Below are 26,075 nucleotides of genomic sequence, written 5' to 3'. Positions count from 1 at the left end.
GCTGATTTAAATAGGTTGGCAGGGAGCCAGGAGCTCATCATTTTAATGCAGTGTAAAATGGAATGTGCATAATTATATGCAAGCCATATGTGAGGGAGACAGCTCAGCTGTGAATTTTGGGAGGCTGTGAGAGGGAGAGAGTGAACAGTCAGGAATCAGATGAGATGGAGCGGAACGGAGTGCAAGTGTCACTCAAATGAACAGTGTAATGAGCGTATTGCTGACACTCCTCCTTTCACCTGCTTCTCCCTTTTGCTTTAACTCAAAAGCAGAAAACGCTCGAGATGAGAAGGGAAAAATACTATATGCAAGCAGGATTGCTAATGGGCTCTGGTAATGTCTCCATTTAAACTTCAGCTTTCTTGATTAACAATGTAGTTACAAATAACCAGTAACTTTTAATGCATCTTCGTCATTAAATATTTTGACTGCATTTGACTGAAAGATCATTGTTCTCACTAGATGATTGCTCCTTTCAAATCTTCACTTAAACATGGAGGGGGAATCCATTTATTTGTAATAATATTACATGTAAATTATGAGTATGAAAACATTTTTTTTTGGCCTTACTGTTAAACTGAAAATACAAGTACATTATCTAGGGATCGCTGAAGCATGTCAAAAAGTTTAAATGAGTACATATGTAATGTAATCCTGAAAAATGCAATGGAGTAAATTGAAACCCTGAGTTACTCAGTTTCCAGCTCAAATATTTCATTTTGGTTTTGTCTCTTGTTGTTTTAATTATTACTCCACAATGGATTTGCATGTTCAATCTAAGCTATGTAAGAAAACGGCATCCCAAGTTCTCATATCTAAAAGGTGTACTGACTATTTAAAGAAGCTTTTTAATAATGTTGTATTTTGGGATTCCCGTCTGTTTTAATGATCTGAGCTGTTATGCTTTTAGCTATTTTTTCCTTCCATTATTTGTAAGTCCCTAAATAGGCCATTATATTTCCCTTCAGGCTAGAGATGAAGATGGACATGCTGAAAATTTTCCCCAGCAGCACTATGCTAAGGAAACTCCAAGACTTGCCTTCAAGAATAACTGCGAACTACTTGTAAGAATAACATACTTACAACAAGTCTAGATTGTTACTTTAGCACAGTGAAAACCGTTTTTTTTTTAAAGGCTTTTGTTCATTATGACATACATTATGAAATATGATAGGTTTTTTTTTAAAGTGTTTTAGCGTTCTAATGCTAGTTCTGCTATCCGTGAACAGTTTAAGATCTCAGATTGCTTGAAAAATATCATATATTTAATGTCAGCACGTGAATGGCCTTGTCTTACTACCTTGTCTTGCACTGGTAAATCAGGGAGAGCTGTGCAGGGAGTGGCTGGTGATGCACGGAAAGCAACCCCCCTTCCCCCAGAGCACCCCAAACTCACTCTCCCATCCGCCTTTTAGCTCTGCCTTGTTTTCGGGTGGTGTGGCGATGCTTTTTGTTCTGCTAACAGGCAGTCTTCCCTTCAGAGCTTGCCTATTCCTCCCCTTCATAGCTGCATGCAGTCCAAAGCATCCTCTCCTTTCCTGTCCATTCCTCTCCTCTCCATTCCTCTCCTCTGCTGTGGGGAAAGAGCAAAAGCCAGGAAAGCACATACAGGGAGCCTGGAGTGTTTACAAGCCATAAGAGAGATGATATCAGCTGTGAAAGCATCTCTGTTCCAAGGCAGGGTTAATTCGCTGTTCATTTTAGCATTTGCAGCTAGACGAGATTAAAAGCAAGCAGGAATGCCTATTATATTTCTATTAAATGAATCTGTTGGGACCTAATGTTCTTGATTAGCTTGCAAAAATGAGTGCTCCACCATGAGTTTTTCTGTTTGCCTAAAGTAAACAGAGGATGGATTGTCATACATTTAAAAGAGATTCATGCATGGCTTTCGAAAAGGGAGGATTAGATACGTCGGTAGATCTCTCCTTGCATTCGCCTTTCTTCTCATCTGTACTTAAGTAAAATGTATCATTTAGCTAAATGGAATTGTTTATGGAGAGTCAGTACACGGGGTTTTACTTTGAAACAACATTTCTTTTTTTGTCACTGTAACTAGAGGAGAGGCGGGTGGCAGTGGAGGAGCGAGCTGGGATTTGTCTGCCTTAAAGCCCGTGCCTGCCCCCCCGGATTCAAGGCCAAGCGCCGCTCCTGGTGCCCCAGGTGCTACAGGCAATGAAAGTCGAGCTGATGAGCCCATAACCCAGGGCTCAGGTGGCCTCCAGGTTCAGTCAGCTGGCCACAGGAGCCCACGCCGGGAAGCAGCAGCCCGGGGCTGGTGGCCAGTCCCTGCTCCCCACACTGACCAGAGTGCAGAGCATCTTGGCCACACCTGCACTACAGGGCTTGCACTCTCCTACCCCACAAGTGTGCTGAGCCAACCCTTGGTTTGGTAAAGACAATGCTTTTTACAGCCACAGCTGCCACTTAGAAGGTTCAGTTTGTTTCCAGTGTAATTCTCCCCAGCCAAAAACAAGGTGACCCATGAGATGTGGTCTTGGTCCCTCTTGACCCTTTGTGAAGTTCCTGGTGGTTTCAGGCATAGCAGTGTTACATCCTAAGGAGAGGAAACTAGACAAACACAAAAAGCAGTTCCCTGGTGTACTCTTAATTCCTGTGCCAAATAAATGAAGCTCTTTTTTCAAGGCCATGCTTAATTACTGTGCTGCTAATCAGGCCTGACAAGCCACCACAGCACACCAAGATGCTCCCAAAGTCAATAGGGCTTCTTGGTGCTGGAGAAACTTAGTAATAGAGACAACATCATATAAGTCATGTAATATTTCCATTTAAAATCTGCTTTATATTTAGTGCGAACCATTAATGAACCAATTAACCCACTTTGTGCTGTTAAAATCAAGCATTCTTTTAATGCCCAGTTGCTTATTCCTCTATTAATACGCATTTAAGTTTCTGCTTTATTATATCACCACTGTGTCTGGCAAAAGCTCAAGTCATCAAAGTTAGTCTTTCATGTGCTTTTTTGGACAAGTTTCAATTCTTGTTTAAGGAAGTAATAAAAGCAATTTGTTATAGTTTTATTTTTCCTATGCTATTGGAAACAAAATTGGCAGGGATGTAATCTGTACTCAATTAGTATGTGGAAAAAAATAGTAGGCAAGTAATGAATATGTACCTCTGCTATCTTTAAAGATGTATTTTAGGAAATTTTGGTGAAAATATGATGTTGAGCCTAGGTGTGGGTGGTGGGGGAACTAGTGTTATTTGTTGAAGATTCTATGTGTTTCACAGAGAGGTAGTGTTATTCCTTCTACATTTTACTTTATGGAAACAATGCTGTATTAAAATGTGCTCAAATTTCAAAGGCTAACTTCACTGGAACTGACCATCAAGAAACCTTATTTCTCTTACAGACTAGTCAGTATTCCTTGAGAGACAGAAAAAAAAAACTACCCAAAACAAACATGAAAGAAAGGAGTGGGGATAGCTGATCCTCTAAAATATATTTTCCCAATGGTGAAAACTTACCCAGAATCTAACAGCACAAGTCAGATGCTGGTTGAGTGAAAAGACAAGATTTTTTTAAACAAAAGAGAAATTGAAAGTTGTTTATGCTTTTGAGAATGAGGGAATCCTTGGAGTTTTCTGAAGGTAGTTCAGAGTAAAGAGAGTAATAGTCTGTCAGGTGAAATTGGAGGCTTCAGCTCAAAAGCGCTTTCTTTGCTTTAGGGTTTAGCTGCCATTTTCCAGCGAGGCTTGTTTCGGCAAGGGCAGGCTCCTCTGTTTGGGAAATGCTCATGCTGGGAGAGCGCTGCCAGCCAGGATCCAGGGCTGGGTTGCTGCTGCTGGGTCTGCATGCCAGGGCTCTCCCACAGGAGCCAGGCTACACTGGCTGAATGTTAACATCCCAGGTCACAGGCACATACAGCAAGCTTTAACTCTTCAATGCCTGGAGAGGTTTTAAAGCATGGTAACATAGAGTATTACAAAAGTAACATGGAGTATTGAAAATTGTGTGCTTTCTTCATTGCTTACACACCACAAGAGCAGATAATTTGATGAAGTATAACTCAGGTTTTCTGTTTGTTTTTTGTCTTTTTTGAATGTGAGCAAGTTTGATAGGAAATAGAAGGAAGAAAGAAAGGTATAATTTAGGCAGAGGAAACCCCTGAAGTGTGTTCAGTAGTTCTGGTCATTAAGAAAAGCAGTGACAATTAAATATTTTGGTTAGTATTGTAAGCCATTTTGCAGTTATGGGATTAGAATAGGTTACTCATTTCCCAAGCTAAATCTGTATGTGTTTTGTCCTGGGATTTGTTGTAGGGCACAAAAACCAAAGTGGTTAAGATGCTCTAATCAATGAGCACATCAGATTTTCCTTGTGGACTCTACAGTATTTTTGAGAATCATGTTGTCTAAAGTTTAGCTAGCCATGATAAATATCGGGAACTACATAAAAGAAATCTGTTTTTGAAGAGCCAGATCAGCATGCTGTCTTGGCCAGCCATCCATTCTTCTCCCATAGGCACTGCCTCGGGATTTTAATTTCTTATTCCATGAGTGGCTGGAAGCTTTTCTTTCAGGCACATCTCTTTGTTTCCTGAAGGAAAAGGCAGAATTTAGTCCCTGCTGTAAGGTGATTGTCAAGAAACGGTACAGTCCAGCTAATAGTGGATGTGGGGAGAAAGATGGGATTAACTGCCAAGAAAGGGGAGGCTGGAGTGAAAAGGCCAGCAAGAAGCCCACAGCCCCAGCTCTAGCCAGATGAAATTCCTGAGCCATTGCCTAGAGAAAGGAAAAATCCATCTGGCACCTACCCAGGTTAGTCAGGGTAGGAAGAGTCATGCTTGGTTGCCTTTTAACAAAAGTGGGAAAGAAAAACCAGCAGTTCGTCCTTCCTCCCCCCATTTACTCAGAATATTGAGTCAAGGTTTCAGATTGGCATGCTGCTGTATGAGGTAAGGAGGATTTGATGGGTTAAGGAAATTAAACATCAGGTTGCTTTCCAGATCATTTGTTTATGGAGATGATGTGAGTACCACCCACTGCTATGGGATTATATGCAAAGCAAGCAAATAACCAAACAAAACATAAATATCCTGGAAAAAAATTCATTTCCAGTCCTACACCTGGCTGAATCCGTGCTTTTCCTGCAGTAAAATCATGATCTTTTCATCTTAGAAATCAAAAAGTCTGTTCCTAGTAGTTCTGCTCTGAGAGGATAAATTTGTGAATGCAGTATGAGATGAATTATAAGTCCTGGTGCTTGGGAGCTATTATGTAAAAGACTCAAAATAAAACATACTTGCTATTGGATTTAATGCAAACTCACCTACGGCCAGTTATCTTTAATCATTGACAAAAAGAGGCAGAGAAAACTCTGAAAACACATCTATAATGGAAACATGAAATGCAAAATGTTCTCTTATGAGCAAAAGGCCTCTGGGGAGGCTCTGGCAAAGCTGTGGTGAGCCAGAGCTGCAGCTAATGCTTTGCTTGAAGTCGTGTCACTGTGCTCTGCTGTTCTGCACGAGAGGCAGAATCAGGACAAATGGCACCTGTGAGGCACCCAGACAGGGCAGCGGGGGTGCAGGCAGGTTAACTTCAGAATTATGGCACTGGAATGTGGGAAAGATTTCATACCTACTAGACTGACATTAAAAAGTTCTGAGAGTATTTGTGATCAGATGAGGCCTATAGGTTTTTCTGTTGCAGATGAGTTAAATGTAAATATGCATATTGGTATCCTTTGAAGGCCATGAGAGTTTTGGTTTCAGAAAGTAAGGCTTAAATTATTTCTTTTAAGGTACCTGAGCTTCTTACTGTGCCCCAGTGTCAAGCAAAACCACTCTGTCAGTGGAAGTAGAAGAAAATACTTCTTCTTAGCAGTAGAAGAAAACACCTCTCAGTCCATTTAAAATCACAGTGCCTTCAAAAAAGGACTAAATTAGGGAGAAATAGCTTAGCTCATTTTGTCTCTTGCCTTTCCACCCTCTTTGTCTCCCCTGCTGTCTCCTTATTCGTAGCTGAGTGGAGAGAGAGGAAGAAGTGCACTTCCCCTTGTGCTTTTCCTGGCTCTTCCTTCACCCTCTTGGGTGCAAAGCAGCAGAGGGAGAGGGAGAGCATTTCATTCTGGCCGCAGACTGGGGATGCACAGGACTTTGAGCCTGAAGGCTGCAGCAGGAGTGCTGCCCAGCAGCTCTGAGAGGTGCAGGGCCACATCTAGCCTGTCAGGTACAGTCCTGTGGTCAGGAGGTGATTCTGCGACCTTGGAGAGGCAGGAGGGAAGAGGGGGAAGAGACCTGTGACACCTTGAGGAGTTCCAGATCATAGAACTACCGAACCTGATGAGAGTTTAAAACTTCCACAGCCTTAAATGCTGTTTCAGCATCAATCAATGTTTGTCTCACTGCTGGTGCAGGTTTTGGGTGGTTTTCTGATGGATTTCATCAGTTCCTTGCTCAGTTTGCCATCACAGTCTGAGGGCAACTGGTACTACTGCGTCAGTTGCCCTGCGGCATATGCAGTGATTCAAGCAGATGACTGTGCAAAACCCCTGACAGCCGTCAGAGAGCCCACTGCTGGTGTCAGGCACTTTGGATCAGGCACAGAGAGCTGTCAGAGTGGTGGTTATGGCCCTGGAACAAAAATATGGAGAAAAGCAGTTGTAGCAGTGAATTGATGCTGATGCTCTTAAAACCTCAGTAATCTTGGCCACATGAAATTCAACCTTTCTTGTGACTGAAATAACAGTGACGCTTAGGTCATATGGTAGATTAATCGCCTGTAGTGTTTCATTTTTAAAAACTAAATTGTCCATGAGCAATGGCAGAATATTTTTAAATGAAACTCCCCAAAACCCCACTGAAAACCTTGCACTCTGTTTCTTTTCAAGTAAGGGCAACAAACCAGGATAAATTATTCTGAATGGCTTTTTGTCCTTGATTGCAGCCAGGCTGAATGAAGGGCTAAGTGGTGCTCGACTTATATGCATGTTCCTGTTGAAGTACAGGAGTGCTGTGTAAATGCACTAATAAAAGGCAGCACTGAGTCCTCAGGGATTTGCAGTCCTGGGGAGAGAGCCCTGACACTCAGCTCCAGCTGACTCTCCCTGCCTACTGCCTGCTAGCACAGGTAGGGACCACTGGGTGCCTTGGCATCTGTGCCATTATCAGCATCTCACTGGGATAACAGGACCTAACACAGAGCTGCAGCCTGCCAGCCACCCTGCCACGCTGTCCCCAGGAAATGATAGTCTCTGTGCTTGTCTGTACAGATCTATTTACTGCCTTAGAACAAATGCAGCCACTGTCTTGCCCGGCACACAGGCTGTGTCCTTCTTGGCCCTGCTTTTCAATGATATGTTTTTCTATCCCACAATGGAAGTGAAGCCATTCCTCACAGTATGACAGCATGGACTGGACCTGGGAGGTTTTCTGGGCTGCAAGAGATCTTCTAGGGGGTCTCGAGAGATTTCCTTGGTCTTTCAGGCCTTCTGCTCCCGTTCCCCTCTCCTGCACCAGCATGCTGGATGTGCTATTAAAGTATTAAGCTTTTATTTCTTAACTCACACCATGTTTAGGACTCCACAACCTCTGATCCAAAGCACAGTGAAATTAATAAGATCCTTCCTGTTCACTTGAGGTGGGTTCTGAATGACACCTTACATTATGTAAACAAAAAGATGAATGAGTGCTTTGAGACATCCTCCTCCTGTCTGACCAAAAACTGCAGTAGGCCAGCTAACAGCTAATTTGCAGTGTAGAAAACATGATCTTTATTAATAATATCTAAGCTGAAGGCTGACATCAGAGATCTGTTGTAGGAGCTAATAGAAAATGAAGCCCTGTCTTGGCAAGTCTGAGGAAGCAGACTTTCTACTGGAAATAAGACCCAACCTCACTTGTTTTACACCCAGGGTTAGCAAGTGACCACGACCTGCAGCACTGAGGAGGGCAAGGGATTCTCCTCTCCTCCTGCAGAGGTGGGCAGGGCAGCACAGTCACCTTGAGAGTGCCACAGAGGGCAAGGCTCTGCCAGTTCCCAGCAATATATACAATACAAGGTATAAAATTCACAGGAGCATGAGGAATGGGAAGAAGAATGAAGGGAAGGAAGAGAATTAAAGGAAAAAATCCCCCCCATGGCCAGGGATGCAACTTCCTCCTCAAGCAGGCTGGTACCACCAGGAGCTCTACATAATCCCCATTTTTTTCAATCCAGTGAACCAAATTAAGGAGGATGATTTGAATTAAGGAGGATGATTCAGGGCCCTAAAGAGATGGACTAAAAGGTGAGAGGGGTGGGCAGCATGGGAAGAGAGATAGTGGGAACAGGGCAGATTTGGGAAAGACCATGACTACAGGCAGTGAGTGTTTGGCCTCCTGGAGCCAAGAGTGAGTCATATCCCCTTTGCCACTGCACCCAGTTACATATAGGAAACGACTTTGCACCAGTGCCTCTAATTTAGCATTTTCCTTTATCCCAATACAGGAGCATTATTTTAGGATGTGGCATTTGCTACTTTGTGAGCACAAGCCTGTCTTTCCTCAAAAGGAGGCATGTTTTTTGATTTTTAACATGACTGTTATTATTATTTTGGAAGAGAAGCAAAATGCATTTGTTAAAAAAGAAAATAATTAAAATCCCATTACAGCTCCAAATCTGTCATCTTCATTCCCAGGATAAGCATTAAAATTTTCGTTAATAAATCTGCACTTACTGATGACCTCTGAATAATTTCTCTAACCGTAATTTCTCCTTACTGCAATACTGTGTTGTATTACTCTAGTTTTACTCTTTACTTTCCTTGTTTGATATGTTTACTGAAGTTATAATTTTCATATTAAACATGTTGTCACTGAAAAATTGATTTTTCTTTAATATTAAAAAAGACACCCTACAATATTTTTATTTACCACAAATTTCAACATGTAAAAGTAAAAAGTTATGAAACTACTAGATGAAAATGCATTCGTTTATTAGCAGACTACTTCTTAATAATGATTTCAAAAATTTTTGAAGTGAAAAAGCCTGGAAAAAAATTGTCAGCCATTCCCCCACCAAAACCTCTATAAATCTAAAAAAAACCCAAAAAGCAAAGCAGTTCATGTCTCTCAGAGTTCATGGAGTTCATGTCTCTTGGAGATAATTGTGGCTTAGCTTTAGAAAACATAACCTGTGTCGGACACAGCATCTCCAGCCAGGCAAAGGGAATTGTCTCCTGCTTTGCCTGCTTTGGTACAGTCTCTCCTTGAGTCCTGTGGGCAGTTTTGGGCACCATAATATAAGGAAGACATTAAACTATTGGAGAGTTGCTTAAACTATTGGAGAGTTCCTTAAAAGAGAGCAACAAAGATGGTGAATGGCCTTGAGGGGAAGCTGTGTGAGCAGCAGCTGAGGTCACTTGGTCTGTTCAGCCTGGAGGAGACTGAGGGGAGACCTCACTGCAGTCTACAACATCCTCATGATGGGAAGAGAAGGGGCAGACACTGATCTCTTTTCTCTGTGGTGACCATGACCCAAGGGAAAAACCTGAATTTGTGTCAGGGGAAGATTAAGCTGGATTTCAGGAAAAGGTTCTTCACTGGGTTGAGTGCCCACAGTGGTTGGGTACTGGCACAGGCTCCCCAGGGAAGTGGTCACAGCACCAGCCTGACAGAGTTCAAGAAGCGTTTGGACAATGCTCTCTGGGCTTTTTAGAGTGGTCCTGTGCAGGACCCGAGTTGGACTTTATGTTCCTTGTGGGACTTTTCCAACTCATTCTGTGATTCTGTGAAATAAAATTCAGATGGTTTTTTTTGAATCTTAAGAATAAAAATACATTTTGTTCCTAGGGAAGTGAAGTGTGATAAATCAAAATTCCTTCCATATAGTTTGGAAATAAAATTTCCCAAGTCATCACCCAAAGTTTTTTTCTTCCTGGGGTCTGTGCAGGAGATGCAGATGACTCAGTAGGGCCTGGGGGACACCCTGGCAGCTAGCTGGGATGAACCATCCCTTGCAACATTTCAGCACCACCACACCTGCAGCACAAGGTCAGGCTTTGGTGCCATGGGACTCAGGTCCTTTTTCACCTCTGACCTCTCAGTCATGCAGGGTGTTAATTAGGATGGGTTTTATCAGGTCTGAACAGGTGCCTGCATTATTGCGTGTGAGTTTTTTAATGGTGCAGTTGGCTTAAGTCTCATCTTGCTACATGTATTGTCTTCCCCATTGAAAAGTGAAGGCTTTGATCTCTTGTGGAGCCAACATAAAGCAGTAAGAGAGTAGGGTTTTGAAAATCAGGAGACTGTACTCTTTATTTCCCAGTAAAGATCCAGCCAGTGGGAAGGAGGGTTGAGAAGAGCTTGGCCACCATTCAAGTAGACTGCAGGGAGGTTTGGAGGTGCTCTGGGGTATTAAGTGTCTAACTCTGTCTCATTGGGAATCCCTGGGACTGTGCAGAGCTTCCAGGAATGGCATCCCAAGAAGGAAGATTAGTGCCACACAGTTATCTGAAGAAGATCTGAATGCTAGGAGCACATATCTCACAGCTCAGTGGCAGACACTTTTTTTTACATCTCAGTAGTATATATTATATTATGTATTATATTGCTTTTAGGATGGGAAGAAAAACCCAAAATATAAATCCTGCATTTTATTATAGAGTTAATACCAACAATTACATAAAATCTAATGAATTTCAGTTCTCACTTAATTGCTTCTGAGTAGTTCACTTAACTTATTATAAAGAAGCAAGGACATATTCATTTAACAAGCAGCAGCAGCCTTGGCCTAGCATCTGCCTACATTCTCTTTTCAATTAATCAATTATAGTCCAATGGTGTGTAATTACACATTAAAAAAGTTATTGGATATCACAGCATGGCTGTCCCAGGGGGCTCATGAATACACTAATATAACACACCTGTAATGACCTGTTCTCATATCTGCAAATTGCTCCCATTTCTCTCTCTCTCTCTCGTTGCTAAATGAAGATGAGAGCAATTACCATTAACTTTTTGAGTCACATCTAGTCAATGAGAGAGGAAAAAAGATCCCTACTAGCATTCATAATAAATCTGTCTGTTGGTACTCACAATTTTAACTGTACCAGGCATCAGGCTGGAAGGCAGTAAATGTGATCAGGATTGTAAAGGGTTTTGGGGATCCCAGGTTTGTTCTGAGCACATGCTACACCTGTAGAGGAGAGGAACAGGCAAGCAGGAAGGTCTTGTCAGATCACATCCAGGCATAATTTGCCTGTCTTGGTTCAAACCAAGCCAAACTCTGGAACTGATCCCTATGCAGTGGCTCTTAAGTCTTTGCATAGCAACTAAGCCGTGTTGCTGTTGTGTTGGGTTTTTTCCCGAATGCGAGAAAGAACAAAATTTACTATGTAATGGCAGAAGGGCTTTGGTTGTGTGAGAGGATACAGGCACCAGTGCTCTCTTATTAATGCATAACAAATGAAAACAAGGAGAGACTCTTAATCTGCATAATGGAGTCTGACAGATTCTAAATTGGTGATTCAGTCAACTAAGAGGTCCAAAAATGCTCTGTGGAAGTGAGCTTTTGATGGCTCCGTAAGTCAAACAGGGCATGATATCTTTCAGGGTTTTTATAAATGTTGTCTTGCACAGTGTGATTTTGATGTGCTGTTGTCTCTCACCCTGGGAAGAAGTGTCTGTTTCCCTACAAGAAGTTTTCTTGTTCTTGCTTTCATTTGCAGACTGAGGTCTTTCAGGTGGGTGTACATGCAGATAAAAGTACATCAGTATTTTGAGCACAGCTTTTTGCTTGTAGTAATCTGAAATATTCCTATGCTGTACACCTTTCACCAGTCCAGCCCTAACAGTTGCAGTGAAATTTTCATCATGCCTGAGGTTGCTTCGCTGTTTGAAAACGATGCACGTCTCTTTGTGCCTGATGTCTTTCAGGATAATAGGATAATCCTGTGGGATTCAGGTGATCAGATATTGTTCTCAGTTACATTCCTAGAAAGGTGATGGGTGTTTCAGTCTGAGCTTCAGTTAGGTCTACATTTCACTCTGGTTTTCACCAGTGCCACATTTCTTCCTAGTTCCACAGCACCCTTTGGTTTAGGACATGGTTCCATTCATATGCCTGACTGTGGCATCTCAGGATTTGGCATCCAGGCTGGACTTGCTCTCTAGATCCTGTGGTTAAGAGAGGAAGGCAAGCACTTATAGAGTGGGATTTACTCAAAATAATTAGGTGTTGATTTAGGATTGGTTAAAACAATGTTTAGACCTACATGTATCTGCTCATAACTATATAAATACCTTCCATGTGACACCTACATTTTAGTGACTACAGTCAATGGCTCAACTGCATATTCGTACCTGTGTTCAACATCAATCTTGCAGGTAAAGCCATTCAGAGGGACTGCTTTTATACTTAAAGTTAGATGTCTGCTAAGTTTATATTTAGATGTCTAGTCTCCAGCTTTGAAATGGGGATGCTGTTATTTAATTGTGTTTACTTACAATTTGAGTTTGACATAAAAATGTTAGAAGTGCAAAATTATATCTCTTATTTAATGTTGTGTTGTACTCCAAATAGTAAACAGCCGCATCCTTGGTATTTGCAAAGTTCATTTATTATTAATTATTATCTGACACAGGAGAAAACAGGTTCCAAGATTTACTTACAGGTATTTAAAAACAATTTGACTGCCCAGACATAGTAACTGAAGTGAGCAGAGCTGTGTGTGGATCCCGTAAAGTGATCTAAGTGTTCATGTGCACAATGTTCTCAAATTCTGCTCAATGCACAGCTTTGTTTATGCTTGGGACCAAAATTACATTTTGTGCCTTTTTTTTTTTAACCAGTGCCTGTATAATCAGCTAAAAATGTTTTTAACAGATAAAGAAACACAGTTATAGTCCAAACCTTTAATATACAATACTATATTCAATTGTACAGGCCGGTTAAATATTAAACTTAAAATACCTCAGTTGCCTCTCCAGCTGTGTATTTTCTGTATGTCTGATGGGGAGGAAGGTAGTATTTCACTCAGTTTTAAAAATTTGTTTTAGCTGTATTCTCCACAAGAAGCTGTAACTCTTTGCATGTCACTTTCCTAATTGAGCTATAAACTCTATATTGTACTAATACGTTTTATTATGAGGAATAAACATACCTCTTCTAGACAGGCAGAGGAATAATTGACCACCTGTGGCCTGTCCCAAATGAACATTACTGCACATGACACTGAAATTAATGCCTCCTTAGTCAAGATGCCAAGCAGTCATTTTCTGAGAGTTTTTTAGTGGTTGGAAAGGTAACACATCCCAGTACATTTCTACTTCATAACAACATAAATTCCTGGCTGCCAAGGGTAGAAGCACTTGGTGTTCACCTGGCTACTGCCCCTGTCTCTCTCTGTATCTTTGGTGTTCTAACAGCAGCTTCATTTCTCCAAAACTCTAAGCAAAGGACCGGGTTCTAGCCCTAGCTAGGGATGCCTTTTCATCACTCTGGCAATAGAAAGAACCCTCAAAGGTTGGTGCGTATGAAATGTACTTAGGTGGCCCCATTCAGATGCCAGAGTGGTGTAAAGAAGTCTCAAAGTAGATGAGAATCTGTCCCAAACATAGGATTATGTAATTCTGGAGGATAGCACTAGGGACATGGTGCTGGTGTATCATTTTACCACAACCATAAGGGCCAAAGGATACTGGAAACTGAAATATTGAAGAGTTAAGAGATTGACTCCATAGATATAAATGGTAAATGCTTCTCTTATCAGTTATTTTTTACTTTGTATTAATAAATCTCTGGGGTGGTATTTCATGTAAAATCACTGGATCCTCCAGGATCCAGTCTCTTCCTTAGACTGGAAGCATCTAGTGCCATGAACAAAGCAAGCAAGCAAGATTCTCAGGTGTGCTTGCATACAGGGCTTTTCCAAGAGCATGTGCCCAGGGAGGAATGGGGTCCTCAACAGGGACAAGCACACCCTTACAGACACAGGGGTTTCACAGGGCCAGGAAAATATGTTCGGTTTTATCTTATGCATATGCTATTTCTTCCTTTCTGAAAGATTGCAGGGGACTGTGTTGAGCAAGCGCTGCTCTCCTGAGTGGATATGCTCACTGTATTGCCACAGGCTCTGGCAATTGCCACTGCACTGTGTTCCTTTGTCACCACATCATGCACATTTAATGAGGGGTTATAGCTCATGTGCTTGCTCAGTTCAGCAGTCCAGCTTTAGTTCCCTTTTTCCTCCAGCACAAACAAGGGCTGAAACTCCCCCCAGCAGAAAGGCATGGCCAAGGACTAGATGAGTGCAAGCTGTCCAAAGTTCAAATGAGATTAGCTCAAGATCACTGTGGTCAGTGAAAGCAAAGGCTGCAGTTGTACTCTTTGCATAAATTGAGATATTTGTCTTTATTGGTTATCAAAATCCCACTGGGATCTTGCTGGAATCTCAGCTGCCCTAAGTCACCACACAGCTGCAGTGACCTCTGATGGCTTTTCTCTCTAGTGCCACCCTGATGACATTGGTATCTCTGAACTGCTGGTGGGGGCTCATGTGTTTGGAAAGCAGGTTGTGCTTGTCTCCATGGAATTTACTATAATCCCACAACTCTTTGCCTCTAGTTCAGCTGTGTCAGTGTGAGTTTTGGTAGAAGCCCCTGTGTTGAGGAGTTTGGCCCAATTTACCCCCTGTGCTATTAGAAAAATCTGCTGAAAACAAATCTGATTAACACAGCAGAGAAAATAGTTCAGCTGTAAAATGTTGAAGATTGCCACTAGTGCAGGTAAATTGTGTGCAGAAGGTGAAATGCCCTTTTGAAGGTTCATGGACTAATATGAGCTACAGTTCATGGTCTTTGCTGGCTGTTTGTAGGTTCCTAGGTGCTGAGCTAGCCATGCATGGTGTGGGGAGCACAATTTTCATTTTCAGAGAGCCTGAGTGGCAGTGACAGCACAAGGATATCATGGTGCCCTGACACAGCAGGAGGTACCACATCCCTGGTGTGCAAAGTCCTGGTCCTGCATCAAAATCTGTCCGGATGACTGCAGATACTTGTGGCAGAGGGATGAGGTGCTGTGGGCATGGGGACCTCCCAGTGCTCTTGGGGTTCAAAAACTGAAAAGAGGGCAAATCAAAAATAGCCTGGACCTTGCTGAACCTTCAGGAACTCTGTCTTGAAAGAGGGGTTGGGAGAGTGCCTGGATTGTAGCTCTTGGAGGAAACAAGTAGTGTTTAGACTTCATGTCTTATGTTTTCTCATTGCTGTTTGTTTCCTGGGTGGGATTTGCTCCTTTTCATAGGTGTTAACACAGTGCCCAAATGAGTTCTGGGAGGAGCCTGACTTAAGACAGATCAGCCTGAATTTGAGACAGGTGCCTCATCTGAATATATATACAGTGTGCTTCATCTGAATATATACAGTGAAAACCTAGAAATAGAAAGGTTCTCTTAGTTCCTCCAGATGATGCTTTGATTCTAAAGTGCAACTGTATCGTGCTATAGGCTGACACAGGGGGAAGAGAAAATCACTCACTTTTCTGTAAATGGAGAAGCAATGATGATCATGATGTGGTCTGAGAGAAACCACTCTGCAGCCTCCATGGTTTGTGCTGCCTTTTAGAAAACCTTGCTCTTCAGTGAAGGCACTGGGGGCATTTTGAAGCTGTGCCTGGTGCCCCTTGCCTGTAGGCATGACAGTGAAAGAGAACAACAAGAAAGACAAGAAGAGAGAGAAAAGGGCACAGCCTTTTGGTGAGGACAGGAAAGTGATTTCAGGTGTTTGTGACACCACATGAACCTTGTGTGGTTAGCCTCTTCCTCAGTGTGATATACCCTGGAGGGTGGAGGAAATGGTAACAGGTAGAGATGTGGTGGAAGGAGTGAGAACTACCTGCAGATGTAGCATCTAAATAAATCCAAAGACAACACAACTATTTTTAGCAGAAGTGCAAACAGTGATAGATGCCACGGGGCTGCTGTCACTAAAATTTGTCTATAAGCAACATATTCATATTTAAACAAGTCAGCTTTGCACATTGAAATGAGCAAACACTGTCTCTGTGCTTGTTTGTTTGTTGTGCAGAAGCCATCAGCTTTCACTCCTTATCCCTTCACCATGGTGGTGATGCAGAGCCAATGATGATGGATCATCTGTCTAGTTTATCTGCAAGGCCACAAAACATTTATATCTTTTATGGCATGATAGGCTGTTCTCATGCAGCAGTGGGAAATAAAAAATTGGGGCTGCCCTTGCAAAAGTACCATCTCCTGCACAACGCTGCCATTCTGGTAAGCTCACTTGGCACAGTTTGTACAGCTAAGTACATCCACTGTAAAACCTAACACTGGGATGCACATGAATAAAATCACACAAAATCAGGAGAGGAGCAAGCATCAGAGAAGCTTTTGAACACAGGGGGCAAACCAGCAAGGATGGAGTTCCTGCAGTGTCTCTCCTGCTTAGGGGGGCCTCTGTCACCTCTGGTATAGGGCCTCCAGCTCACACCAGCATTATACTTGGCCAATTATCTTATTTAGGTATCTGATATGTATTTAGGTCTTGAAAAAGGTCAACCACAGAGCGCGTCTGGGCAGGCGTTTTTGAAGCTGTAGAGCTGGAAGTTTCTCTCCTAGCATTGTTAGAAAATAATTGCTTGTGAATGTCCAGGGATTTGAATCTACATGTTGGAGCTCTGAAAAGCAGGGCAGGAAGGTTTAAAACATTATTGAAACAGCTACTGCTGATGTTACACTCGCTGCAGATGCTGAGCAGGGAATAGGTGGAGCCCATCAGTGGGCGTGGCTGCTGCCCCTCACCTGCCTTGGTACCCTGCCCTGGGATTCTGCCTCCTGGGCAGCGCCTCTTGTGACTGTCTCCAGCACAAACAGCTCCTCTGCCCAAGGCTCATGCAAGCTGGTACATTTTTATTGAAAGTGCAGTGAGGCAGGGATCATCCCTGTTGACTGAGCTGTTTTCAACTAAGTATACCTTCTATTTTTCAATTTAAAATTATTTTTGATCTTTGCTTTTGGTTTCCTGCTACTTGCAGTTTTTTTGTTAGGCTTCTCTTCCTCTTCTGAATATCTCTCTTTCTCCATTACTTTATTTTGTTTCTTTCAGTTTAGCTTTCTTTTTCCTCAGTTCCATGATGTATCGTGTACCTTTTTTTAAAACCCCCACTTGTTCCTGTAGTCTTTGACTTGTAACTGCTGTTACCTGTAGAAAGTTTTTCCCTAAATGTTGTAAAGCTCAGATGTTACTAAATGTGAACTTTGCCATCTAAAAGCCTGTCAGTCGCCTACCACAGCTCACAGCTTGATTTCTCAGTATGACCAAACTAGGTGGGTCTCTGAATGTAAGCCTGAGTATTTTGCAAGGAAGATTGCCCCAATGCATGGTATTAGATCAGTCCTTAATGAGGTGCCTGTTCTTTCCTCAGCTCTGTTCCAGATATTCCCCATGACCCTGGCCAAGTCACTTTATCTCTCTTTGTCTCTGCTTCCATTCATAAAATGGACATAATTGCACTTCTGAAGCTCATGTGGAATTGCGACGATGAATCCTCCTGCTTGCTTTGCCTTTACCTCATCCCTTTTGTGTGCACAATTGTCAGAGGGGATAAAACGCCACGGAATCAGGGTTAGCCATAGTTAGCACAAAGCTCCAAGCAGCTGGCCCGGCCACTTGCCATATCCCAATAGCGCTGACAGCAGAGAGCCAGATTTGTTACTGCAGTCCTGTGTGCTTTGAGGAGCTTCCTATGCTCTCTCTGAATAGCAAAAAGAGATGTTTCCAAGGCAGGGTGCCCAGGAGTGCACAGTGGTTGTTGCAGGACAAAAGGATAAAATGGCTCCCTTTAAGGGCTTGCTCCATAGGATCCTTAGCAGAAAACATGGGGCCTTAAAAGAGCCAGAAGGAGAGGGAGGGAGGCAAGGTGAACGCTCCATCTGTAAAACCCATCTCTGGTTTTCCTCCCTGCTGTCCAGCCTCTTTCCCTCACCCTCCCCCATTTAGTTCTGTGACAATAATAAAATAAAGGAATGCAAGGTAAAGGCATCCTTAAGGCTCTCATTGTTACCAAGTAATCCTAACAGCACTTTCTCTCATCCACCTGCCTCTGAATGCTAACATCATTTAATTATTGTAATGTTGCAAATGAAGGTGCCCACACACAAATTCAATACGGAATGCCAATTAAACACACACCAAAAGCAAGTGGTATTTTTTGGATTTGTTATCTGATTTACTGCCATTTACCTCACATGCCTCAGAGAGCACCACCTGAGTCAGGAGCAGAGAACCAGCCCTTTGTGCACAAAGCTTGCTCTTAAATCTACACTTCACAAGATAGCAGCAAGTGACATAAAACATCTGTTTTTAAAATACAACTGGGAGTGTAATTTTGAAGCATTCTCTCCATCTCAGGCAAGGAACACAAGGGAGGCAAGACTTTTGGTAGACAGATACATACCTCCAAGAGCAAGCACTGCATACAATACAATTCACATACATAACATATGTCAAAAGGCCTTCAGTGAGAATTCAAACTAGGCAGGGAACAAAACTCAGCCTGTAAACAGTTTAAATGTGTTGGCCAGGTCAACTAAGAAGATCTGCAAGCTTGGGCTTCAGTAGGTGGGGGGCACATCTGTCTGCCAGGTAATAACTGGGGATGAGCTTTTCCAAATTTTGGTTTCTTCCTAGTATTGGGTTTTTCAGTTCCAGTCAGTCAGCCTTACATTTAGGAGTGAGCAGCACAGTGCCAGGGAGGCATCCTGCCTTGCTGTGCAGTCTGGACACATTTATCATGTTTTCCTACTCTCCCAGCCTGTAAAGTCCTTCTTTGAATAGTGTGCACTGCTCGCCATGCAAGCAGCTCATTATCCCAGGCACTTCAAGACTAATTTATAGGACATTTGGCTAATTTGCATAAGCCATCCAGTACACAGAACATGTCTCCACAATAAAGTAATATGCCAAAATCAGGATTTATGTGAAAACATGAATATTGGGGGGGACAGGAAGAGACACACACCACAACATTTTTAAGAAGCTGTTGTTAGTACCAATCTTCACATGAATACCCCTGACAAAAAGTCGCAGAATCCTGCCTCTCCACCTACTGTATGTGAAGCTCCCATATAATTTTCTGCTTTGAATCTTGCTCATCTTTTTATTAAGTATGATGGGTTTTGATCCTTAAAACAGCCTTGAAATATGAATACTTGGCGCTGTTGGCTTTGTCTAACAACGAAGCAAAATCCCCCAAACTGAATCCAAATCGAGGGCTGCACATTCAGCTATCACTGTGAGGAGCCTCCCGCATCCGCTGCTCTGATTATTACCTTGACACTAGAAGCAAGAGGACTTGTAATCCTTGAAACAGCTGACATCTGAAGCACTGATTCTTCCTGTGCTTTGAGTTAGTCACTCCTTGATCTTTTTGCCTGGCATGCAAGCCTGGCTTTCACTGAAATCTGACCTCGTGGTCCCTTCTTCTGCAGCCCTGTTTGTCTTCTGCCATTCAGAAATGTGCAGCTTCTGTCCTCAGGACTCTGAATTAGAGCTGCACAGGTCAAAGAAGCAAACAGGAGACTTGTCATTATTAGACCCAACGCCTGCCCTTGATTTAGGTGTCCCTGCATTGGTTTTTTATTTTTTAATAACAATTACTAAATAAGAACCTTACAAGGTGTTTTTTAAGCAAACCTTTCCTCTCCAAGGTGACACTGGCTTTTCGTGATCTCTAATGCATGACTGCTTCACCTACAGTACAGATGTTTTTGCTCCCTTCCTTGCAAAGCCAGCCTGGGATTTGAAAGTCAAGTTGGTTTCTTTCTTCTCTCCCTGATATGTCTTCTGCCATTATGAGGCCTCTGAAGAGCACATTAAGTCCATATTTACCCTTGTACAATCTAATTAACTTCCAGAATAACTGTGCAGGTGTAACAGAGATCTCAGTTTGAAGGCAGCTTTGCCCACTTGTTATAATTGAAGGAACTGTTTGGCCAGCAGCATTTCTATTAGTAGTAATGCTATTTGAAAAGGAAATAACTTAGTTTTGGGATGAGTTTGTAGGAATACCAGCTAGAATTGCATAAGTGAATGCATATATATCTGCTTACTTGCAAATAGAAGCTAATTGCAGCTGGAAATCACACATATAATAAACATGTAATCCTGATGCCATTGCTACAAATTCATTTCCCACAGCAGAGCTATGGTTTCAAGCACCTATTTCAGTGCTCTATTGTTTTGGAGGTTTCAACAGTGTTGGTTATTCATTTTGGTGCATCACATGTAGTTCCAGTTAGGTGAAACCTGCTGGGTATTTAATGTCTTGTTCAGCTTGAACTAGAAGCAAATAGAAGGAAGTAATGTGTTGAGGAAGACAAGGACTAGATAAAGATCTTTTTTTCCATTTTAGAGTCTGTTACCCTGTTACATGTGTTATCCTAGGCTTTGAGATTAGTATTTTTTAATCAGACTGTACTACAGTTTACATGGAACTGACAGCATTATCTTGAACATAATGATTGTGTTCAATAAGAAAAATATATGCAGTTTTTCATTTCACTGTCTTCCAATTTGAATCAGTTTTTACTATTCTAAGATTTAAGAAGCACATTTTTTCCTCTGGAGAGTTACGATTTCTCTTAGTGTTTTGATTACCTTTTAATAATTTGATAAAAAACCCCAGTGGTGTTCAGCATCTAGGTTGGATTTGGTTTTTGACTGATCCCTAATAGCTGAAGTTACTGTATACAACAAAAACATTTGTAATGCTGTCAGACAGGAGCAATCTCTCTTCTGCAACTTGACTCAAATTTGTTATGTGTATAGCTCCGTGAAGTTCACTAGATGTAAATACAGATTAATTATTTAAAAAGTAATAGGAATGAATGAGCTTCCAAACATGTAGCGTTTAATTATTTAAAACCTGTAATGGAATTTCAACCCTCGTGCATACCTCAGATCTCTTGCTGTGCTTGGACAAGTGCCTGAGGTTAACTGGCATGTCCCCACCTCTTAGTCACATCCCCCTCCTATAGCACAGGGTGATAAATGTGCCTGGTACGTGTGAAGAGCAGCCAGTATTCTCAGTCATGTCTAATAGTAAATGCACTATACTTAACTCTATCTTCCTTTCCCCATTATTGTGTTGCATCCTGCAATAAAGGCATTCCATGTACCATTCCATATAACATATAACAGGATGTGTACGAGTGCACAATTTTACTGAGCCACAGAGAACCAAATCCTAAAGTCGGAGTGTGAGCAAAGCCCTGCTTGATTCCTCATCCCAAAGGGTGGAAAGAGCCCCACAGGGATGCTACACTTTGGTTGTTTGATGGTGGTGGATCAAGGCACTGGCTCTGTGTGAGTGACTGTACTGGATGTTGTACACGTGTGACAGGACCTGATTCCCATTTCAAAACCCTCATGCTTCAAGTAGGTTAGTCAGATCTGGGGAAGCCTTCTCCTGCTTGTAAAAGGAGGATCAAAGATACCTATTGGAAATAAAAAACACAGAAGCCTCCCAGCTTTAGATAATACTTGCTTGGTGTCTCTTCATTCCTCTGACAATGGATGCACAGAGAGTTCTGCTGGGAGCAGTTCAGAGCCTTAGTTAGGTTCCTGATATGATCCACCCTCCTGAGATGCCTACCTCTATTCACAGACCTGAGCTGGGCAATCAAAGGTAATAATTAAAATTGTGCTGTTTGGATTATTTTGCTTCTCCTTGTCCAAAGTAACTCAGCAGTTTTGTCTTTGCAGAGAATGACTAATGCCAACCTGGCAAGTCCTATCTCAGTGCTGTAGCTATGTAACCTTCCTTCTCCTACTGCTCTAAGTCGCTGCATGAGGGGCACTTTAACCAGGATGGGTGTTGAAATAAATGTAAAGGAAAGCTCTTTTGAGAAAAACAATCACTTCAGTTGCATTGAACAAATGCACAGCTAGAAGTCTTTGTATGTGATAGCTGCAGGTCTTCATTTGCCAGCCAGATCTCAGCTGGTCCAATGAATATTTTGAGTGGTGCTCTACCCTGTGAAATTGTTGTGTGAAGTAGTTTTGTTGGTAGACCTAGGGGAGAAAAAAGGTTGGAGAAAGCAAGACAGAGTTGGTCTTCTTTGAGGAGGAATCTAAAGAACAAGGCATTCTTGAGAGCTTTGCAGGGTGATAGTTTAAATATGTTGATTTCTTTTGTCCTGGTGTGCTGCTTCCACATAGCTGCTTTGTCGTGCATGTCATGCAAGGAGAAAATCATCTGCATGGTCTTGTAAGTATGAAAGGCTTTGGCATGATGCATTTACATAATAGAATCTGTGCAGTCGCAGTGTGCATCGTGCACCCAGGCAAGGAAGGAGTGCCATCTACAGTAACACAATGCATTGCTAAAGGGTCCTCTGTGATTGTGTTCTTTACTGAACAGTGCATCTGATACCTTCTGCTGTAATGTACCCTCCTTGGTGAGAAATTAATCCTTTGTGCCAAATTCAACTCTCAGTTACATGATTCAAATTGAAAATCCAACACTGGCTTCAGTGGAGTTATCCCAGATTGATCCCAGGATTACTAAGAATAGATTTGGTTTTTGTAAATAGCTTAGTGTCAGGTCTGTTCTAGTGCTAAACAGTTTCTAAACAGAGGGATAAGTAAGACCTTTTCATCTGAATAGGAAAGATAATTTTTTCACTTCCATGCCTTAGAAAGGAAGAGGTATCAATCAACAGAATAAACATTTTGCATTTCTTGAGGACTAGCAAGTGTTTTGGGACTGAGAAAAGCATCATAGTGGGCAAGCAGGGTCCGTGAAGGACTGGCCTTCCCTCCCTCAGGTGTTACACATAAGTAAAGCTGGTTGCTGTCCATCACCCTCACAGGCCTTGGCTCATGTCAAAGGAAGCCTGGCTCCTCTGCAGGAATGTTCTTAGTAAAACAAGAGAGGCATTAGCAGAAGAAGACGACAAGGAAGTTTTCACACACATTAGTTCACCATATGTTTGGCTCTAGGCTGCAGTTTCAGACCTTTGTAACTCCTCATTTATTATTTTCAAGGTTAAAATCCTGAAAAACCATGGTTTCAGATATCTTGGGACCATAATATTAATGGTAAATCCTACTTACCAGAAACAGAGTAATCTTTTTCTCCTCTCCTCTCCTCTCCTCTCCTCTCCTCTCCTCTCCTCTCCTCTCCTCTCCTCTCCTCTCCTCTCCTCTCCTCTCCTCTCCTCTCCTCTCCTCTCCTCTCCTCTCCTCTCCTCTCCTCTCCTCTCCTCTCCTCTCCTCTCCTCTCCTCTCCTCTCCTCTCCTCTCCTCTCTTTTCCCTGTTTGAAGGATGTGCAGCCTGTAACAATCCCCATCTCTTCTATTCCCTGGCAATTATTTCATTCTTCCTTGCTCCATATGGGAGTGACCAAGAGTAATACTAACAGTTGCTCAGAATAAGCCTCTCTCCACTGGTGATTTTGTGCTAATTAGGAGGGGGGAGGGGAGCTGGGTCTGTACCAATGGGCTCTGGGTTTCAGCCAGGATCAGTGCCTTGCAGCAAGAGAAAGTAGAGGACTCAGAATGTTTCCTCTGTGTGCGGCAGAGCAATTTCCCTTACTTGGCTTCGTCTTCTGCAGCCCCCAACTCCAGAGGAAATGGGAAAATGAATTCCACTCTCCGTGCCCAATCTGCAAGAGATGTGACATGTCTCAGTCCTGGGCTGAAACTGATGTGACACACGTTTCCCTATCCAGGCAGATTTTGGATCTGGCCCAGGGCTGTTCTAGTCACATGTGGTTTCCAGAGAGAGGGGCTGCTTTTCAAACTGAACATACTCTGGGACACAGGGTGGTGTGTACCATTACCAGCAGCAAAACCAGCAGCGCTCAAATTGTGAATCACATGCATTCAAATCTCAAACAGCTTTGACTCTCTTCAGAGTTCTGTAGCCTAAAATCCAGCAACACCTCTCTTGGGAAGTTTTGTAGGTTTTTTTCATCCGTTTTTACTAATGGTCAAGTCAATCTTTCCCTAATACTATTTTTTCAAGTCAGTGGCTGATGCAGTCCCTCTAGGATTTTTATATGTTTGGGAAACGTGGGGAGACATGCAGGGAATCTGTGTCAGACTGTGAGACCCAGCCAGTTCTGCTGCAGCCCATGCTATGGTTATGTATATGTTACAGCAGCCAGTGCAGTGGGTCCTGGCCTGTAAAAATTATTGCATGATAAAGATTACCATGTAATAATAAAAATTGAAGGTCCCTGAGCTATATAGATGGGGGAAAATAAACACATACACACATGCACACACACATACACACACACCTATATATATTTCAAAGCACCCAGAGACTTGAATTCTGTAAGCTTCTTGCTTGTAGAGGCATAAATCAGAAGAAAGAGCACACCAGTCTGAGACATCACACCGCTGTAGAATGGCAATAGGTGTGAGGGAGAAATTGGACTTAGAAACCTTCATTACAGGTAAATAAAGATTTCCTAAGGTTTCAGATTGCATTCCTGCTTCCTATTCTATGGACTAATGAAATTTCAAATCTGGATTGCAGTACTATTCTCTAGACCCAGTAATATTACATTTAACTCTGAGTGATTTAATGACTGTTCAGTGGTGATTTTGGTTTCAGGTGAAGTGGTACTGGCCTCCAGCAATGCCTTGGGCTAAAAGCATCATATGTTAGCAAAAAACATTAACCTGCCCCTCAAACCTCCTCATTATTACACTTATAAGTTCTGTCAACCAGTCTATGAGCAACTGGAGTAGTAACAGAGGGGGTTTTGTTGTTATTTTTATATTCTCTTGAATATTATAAAGAAAATATACTGGGGAAAAATACATGTATTACTAGATATAAATTCTAACCAGATGGGTAATTTTTCACCTCACAATGTCTACCATATTATCAGAATAAAGTTTGATCAGAAAACAAGAGGAATGAACATGTTTAGTCAGATACTGAATAAAAAAGTGAATTAGTTGTAGTATGTAAATCTTCATCTAGCTTCTCAAGTCATCTGCAGACTTGGTTGCATGAGTTTCCTAAGGGTGCAGATTTCTCATTTGGAAAGATTTTGGTCAATCAGTGAGATACTGATTGAGCCTAGAAAAATGCCCCTTTTATTTTTACCCTTAAGCTTTTCTCTGCTTCACAGCATCTATATTTCTCAATAGAATTTTATAGAAGAATTTGCAGTGTCAGTTGCTCCCTTTCTTTTCCCAGTTACTGGGGCTGGATGCAGGGAATGCTGCAATGCCTAGTGCATACAGGCTCTCTTTGTCACTGCACTTGTTGGCAGCTGCTCTGCAGAAGAAAACTTTTGTGGCTGATGTTTAGTGCAGTTTTTGGAGGGAGCAGCCCCTGTGTAGGAGTGAGGAGTTCCTGACAGAAGTGCTGGCCCTGTTGTCAGCCTGGGCACTGGTGGGACTCTGCAGCTTTGCTATCCCAAGGATGCGAAAGTTGCTCTGCTGCCTCTTGTAGCTGAACATGTGGGCATAGATTACAAAGAAAGTTCTCCAAGGACATGGAGGTGAATGTCCTCCTGAGGAAAGAAATGCATTTCCACTCTCTGAGGAAGGAGGGTATTTCCTAGAGCAGCCTTCCCCTGCTGCCCCAAAGAGACAACAGGGCCTGGACATTCTGAGGAAGTATTTCTAAGGCCCAGAAATGTTTTTCCAGGTGCTAGCTTTGATTTCTTTCTTATGACTTCCTGAATATTCAAAGCCAACATTTCTTGTCCTGTTCTCAAGGTGTTTGCAATGCTTCCCCACTGCTGATAGTTTGCACAGCTCTAGTGGCAGCAGTTTGATGAAGTTAATTTGTGTCGTCTTTAGGAAGAAGTGAAGCTCCTGCTGGGGCACTAACAGCTTAAGGATCATAAAGCAGAAGCTCCTGCTATGGAAGGCACAGGCTGTAGTTCACCAAGACTCCCAGCTTCGCCTACTCGATGTAGTTCTTGTTTCTGGCTTCTGAGTTGTTTCCCGCCATCATCTCAGGAGCAAGGGGATTTGGGAAAATACATCTTGAGAAGTGTTGACCTGGAAATCAAGTGTTGAACGTCAGGGGGACCAATGCCTACATAATCCAAATCAAACTGCTTGAGTGACCAGCAG

At 42.4% G+C, this 26,075-nt stretch overlaps 1 protein-coding gene across 2 annotated transcripts in view; it reads left to right on the top strand.

Moving 5' to 3' along the window:
* The window catches only part of LOC116994774 (sine oculis binding protein homolog), a 99,084-nt gene that overhangs the window by 61,891 nt on the left and 11,118 nt on the right, over positions 1–26,075 (top strand). Inside the window, exon 5 of one of the 2 annotated variants that reach the window (XM_033056709.2) lies at positions 969–1,064. The exons of the other annotated variant lie outside the window; for it this stretch is intronic. Coding sequence (XP_032912600.1) covers positions 969–1,064 — 96 coding nt within the window. The remainder of the gene's footprint in view (positions 1–968; positions 1,065–26,075) is intronic. 2 annotated transcript variants of the gene reach the window in all.

The sequence above is a fragment of the Catharus ustulatus genome, chromosome 3 (genome assembly GCF_009819885.2).
Source record: "Catharus ustulatus isolate bCatUst1 chromosome 3, bCatUst1.pri.v2, whole genome shotgun sequence".
NCBI classification, from domain to species: Eukaryota; Metazoa; Chordata; class Aves; order Passeriformes; family Turdidae; genus Catharus; species Catharus ustulatus.
Note: the sequence above shows the minus strand (reverse complement) of the source record. Positions and strands in the feature narration are given on the sequence as shown.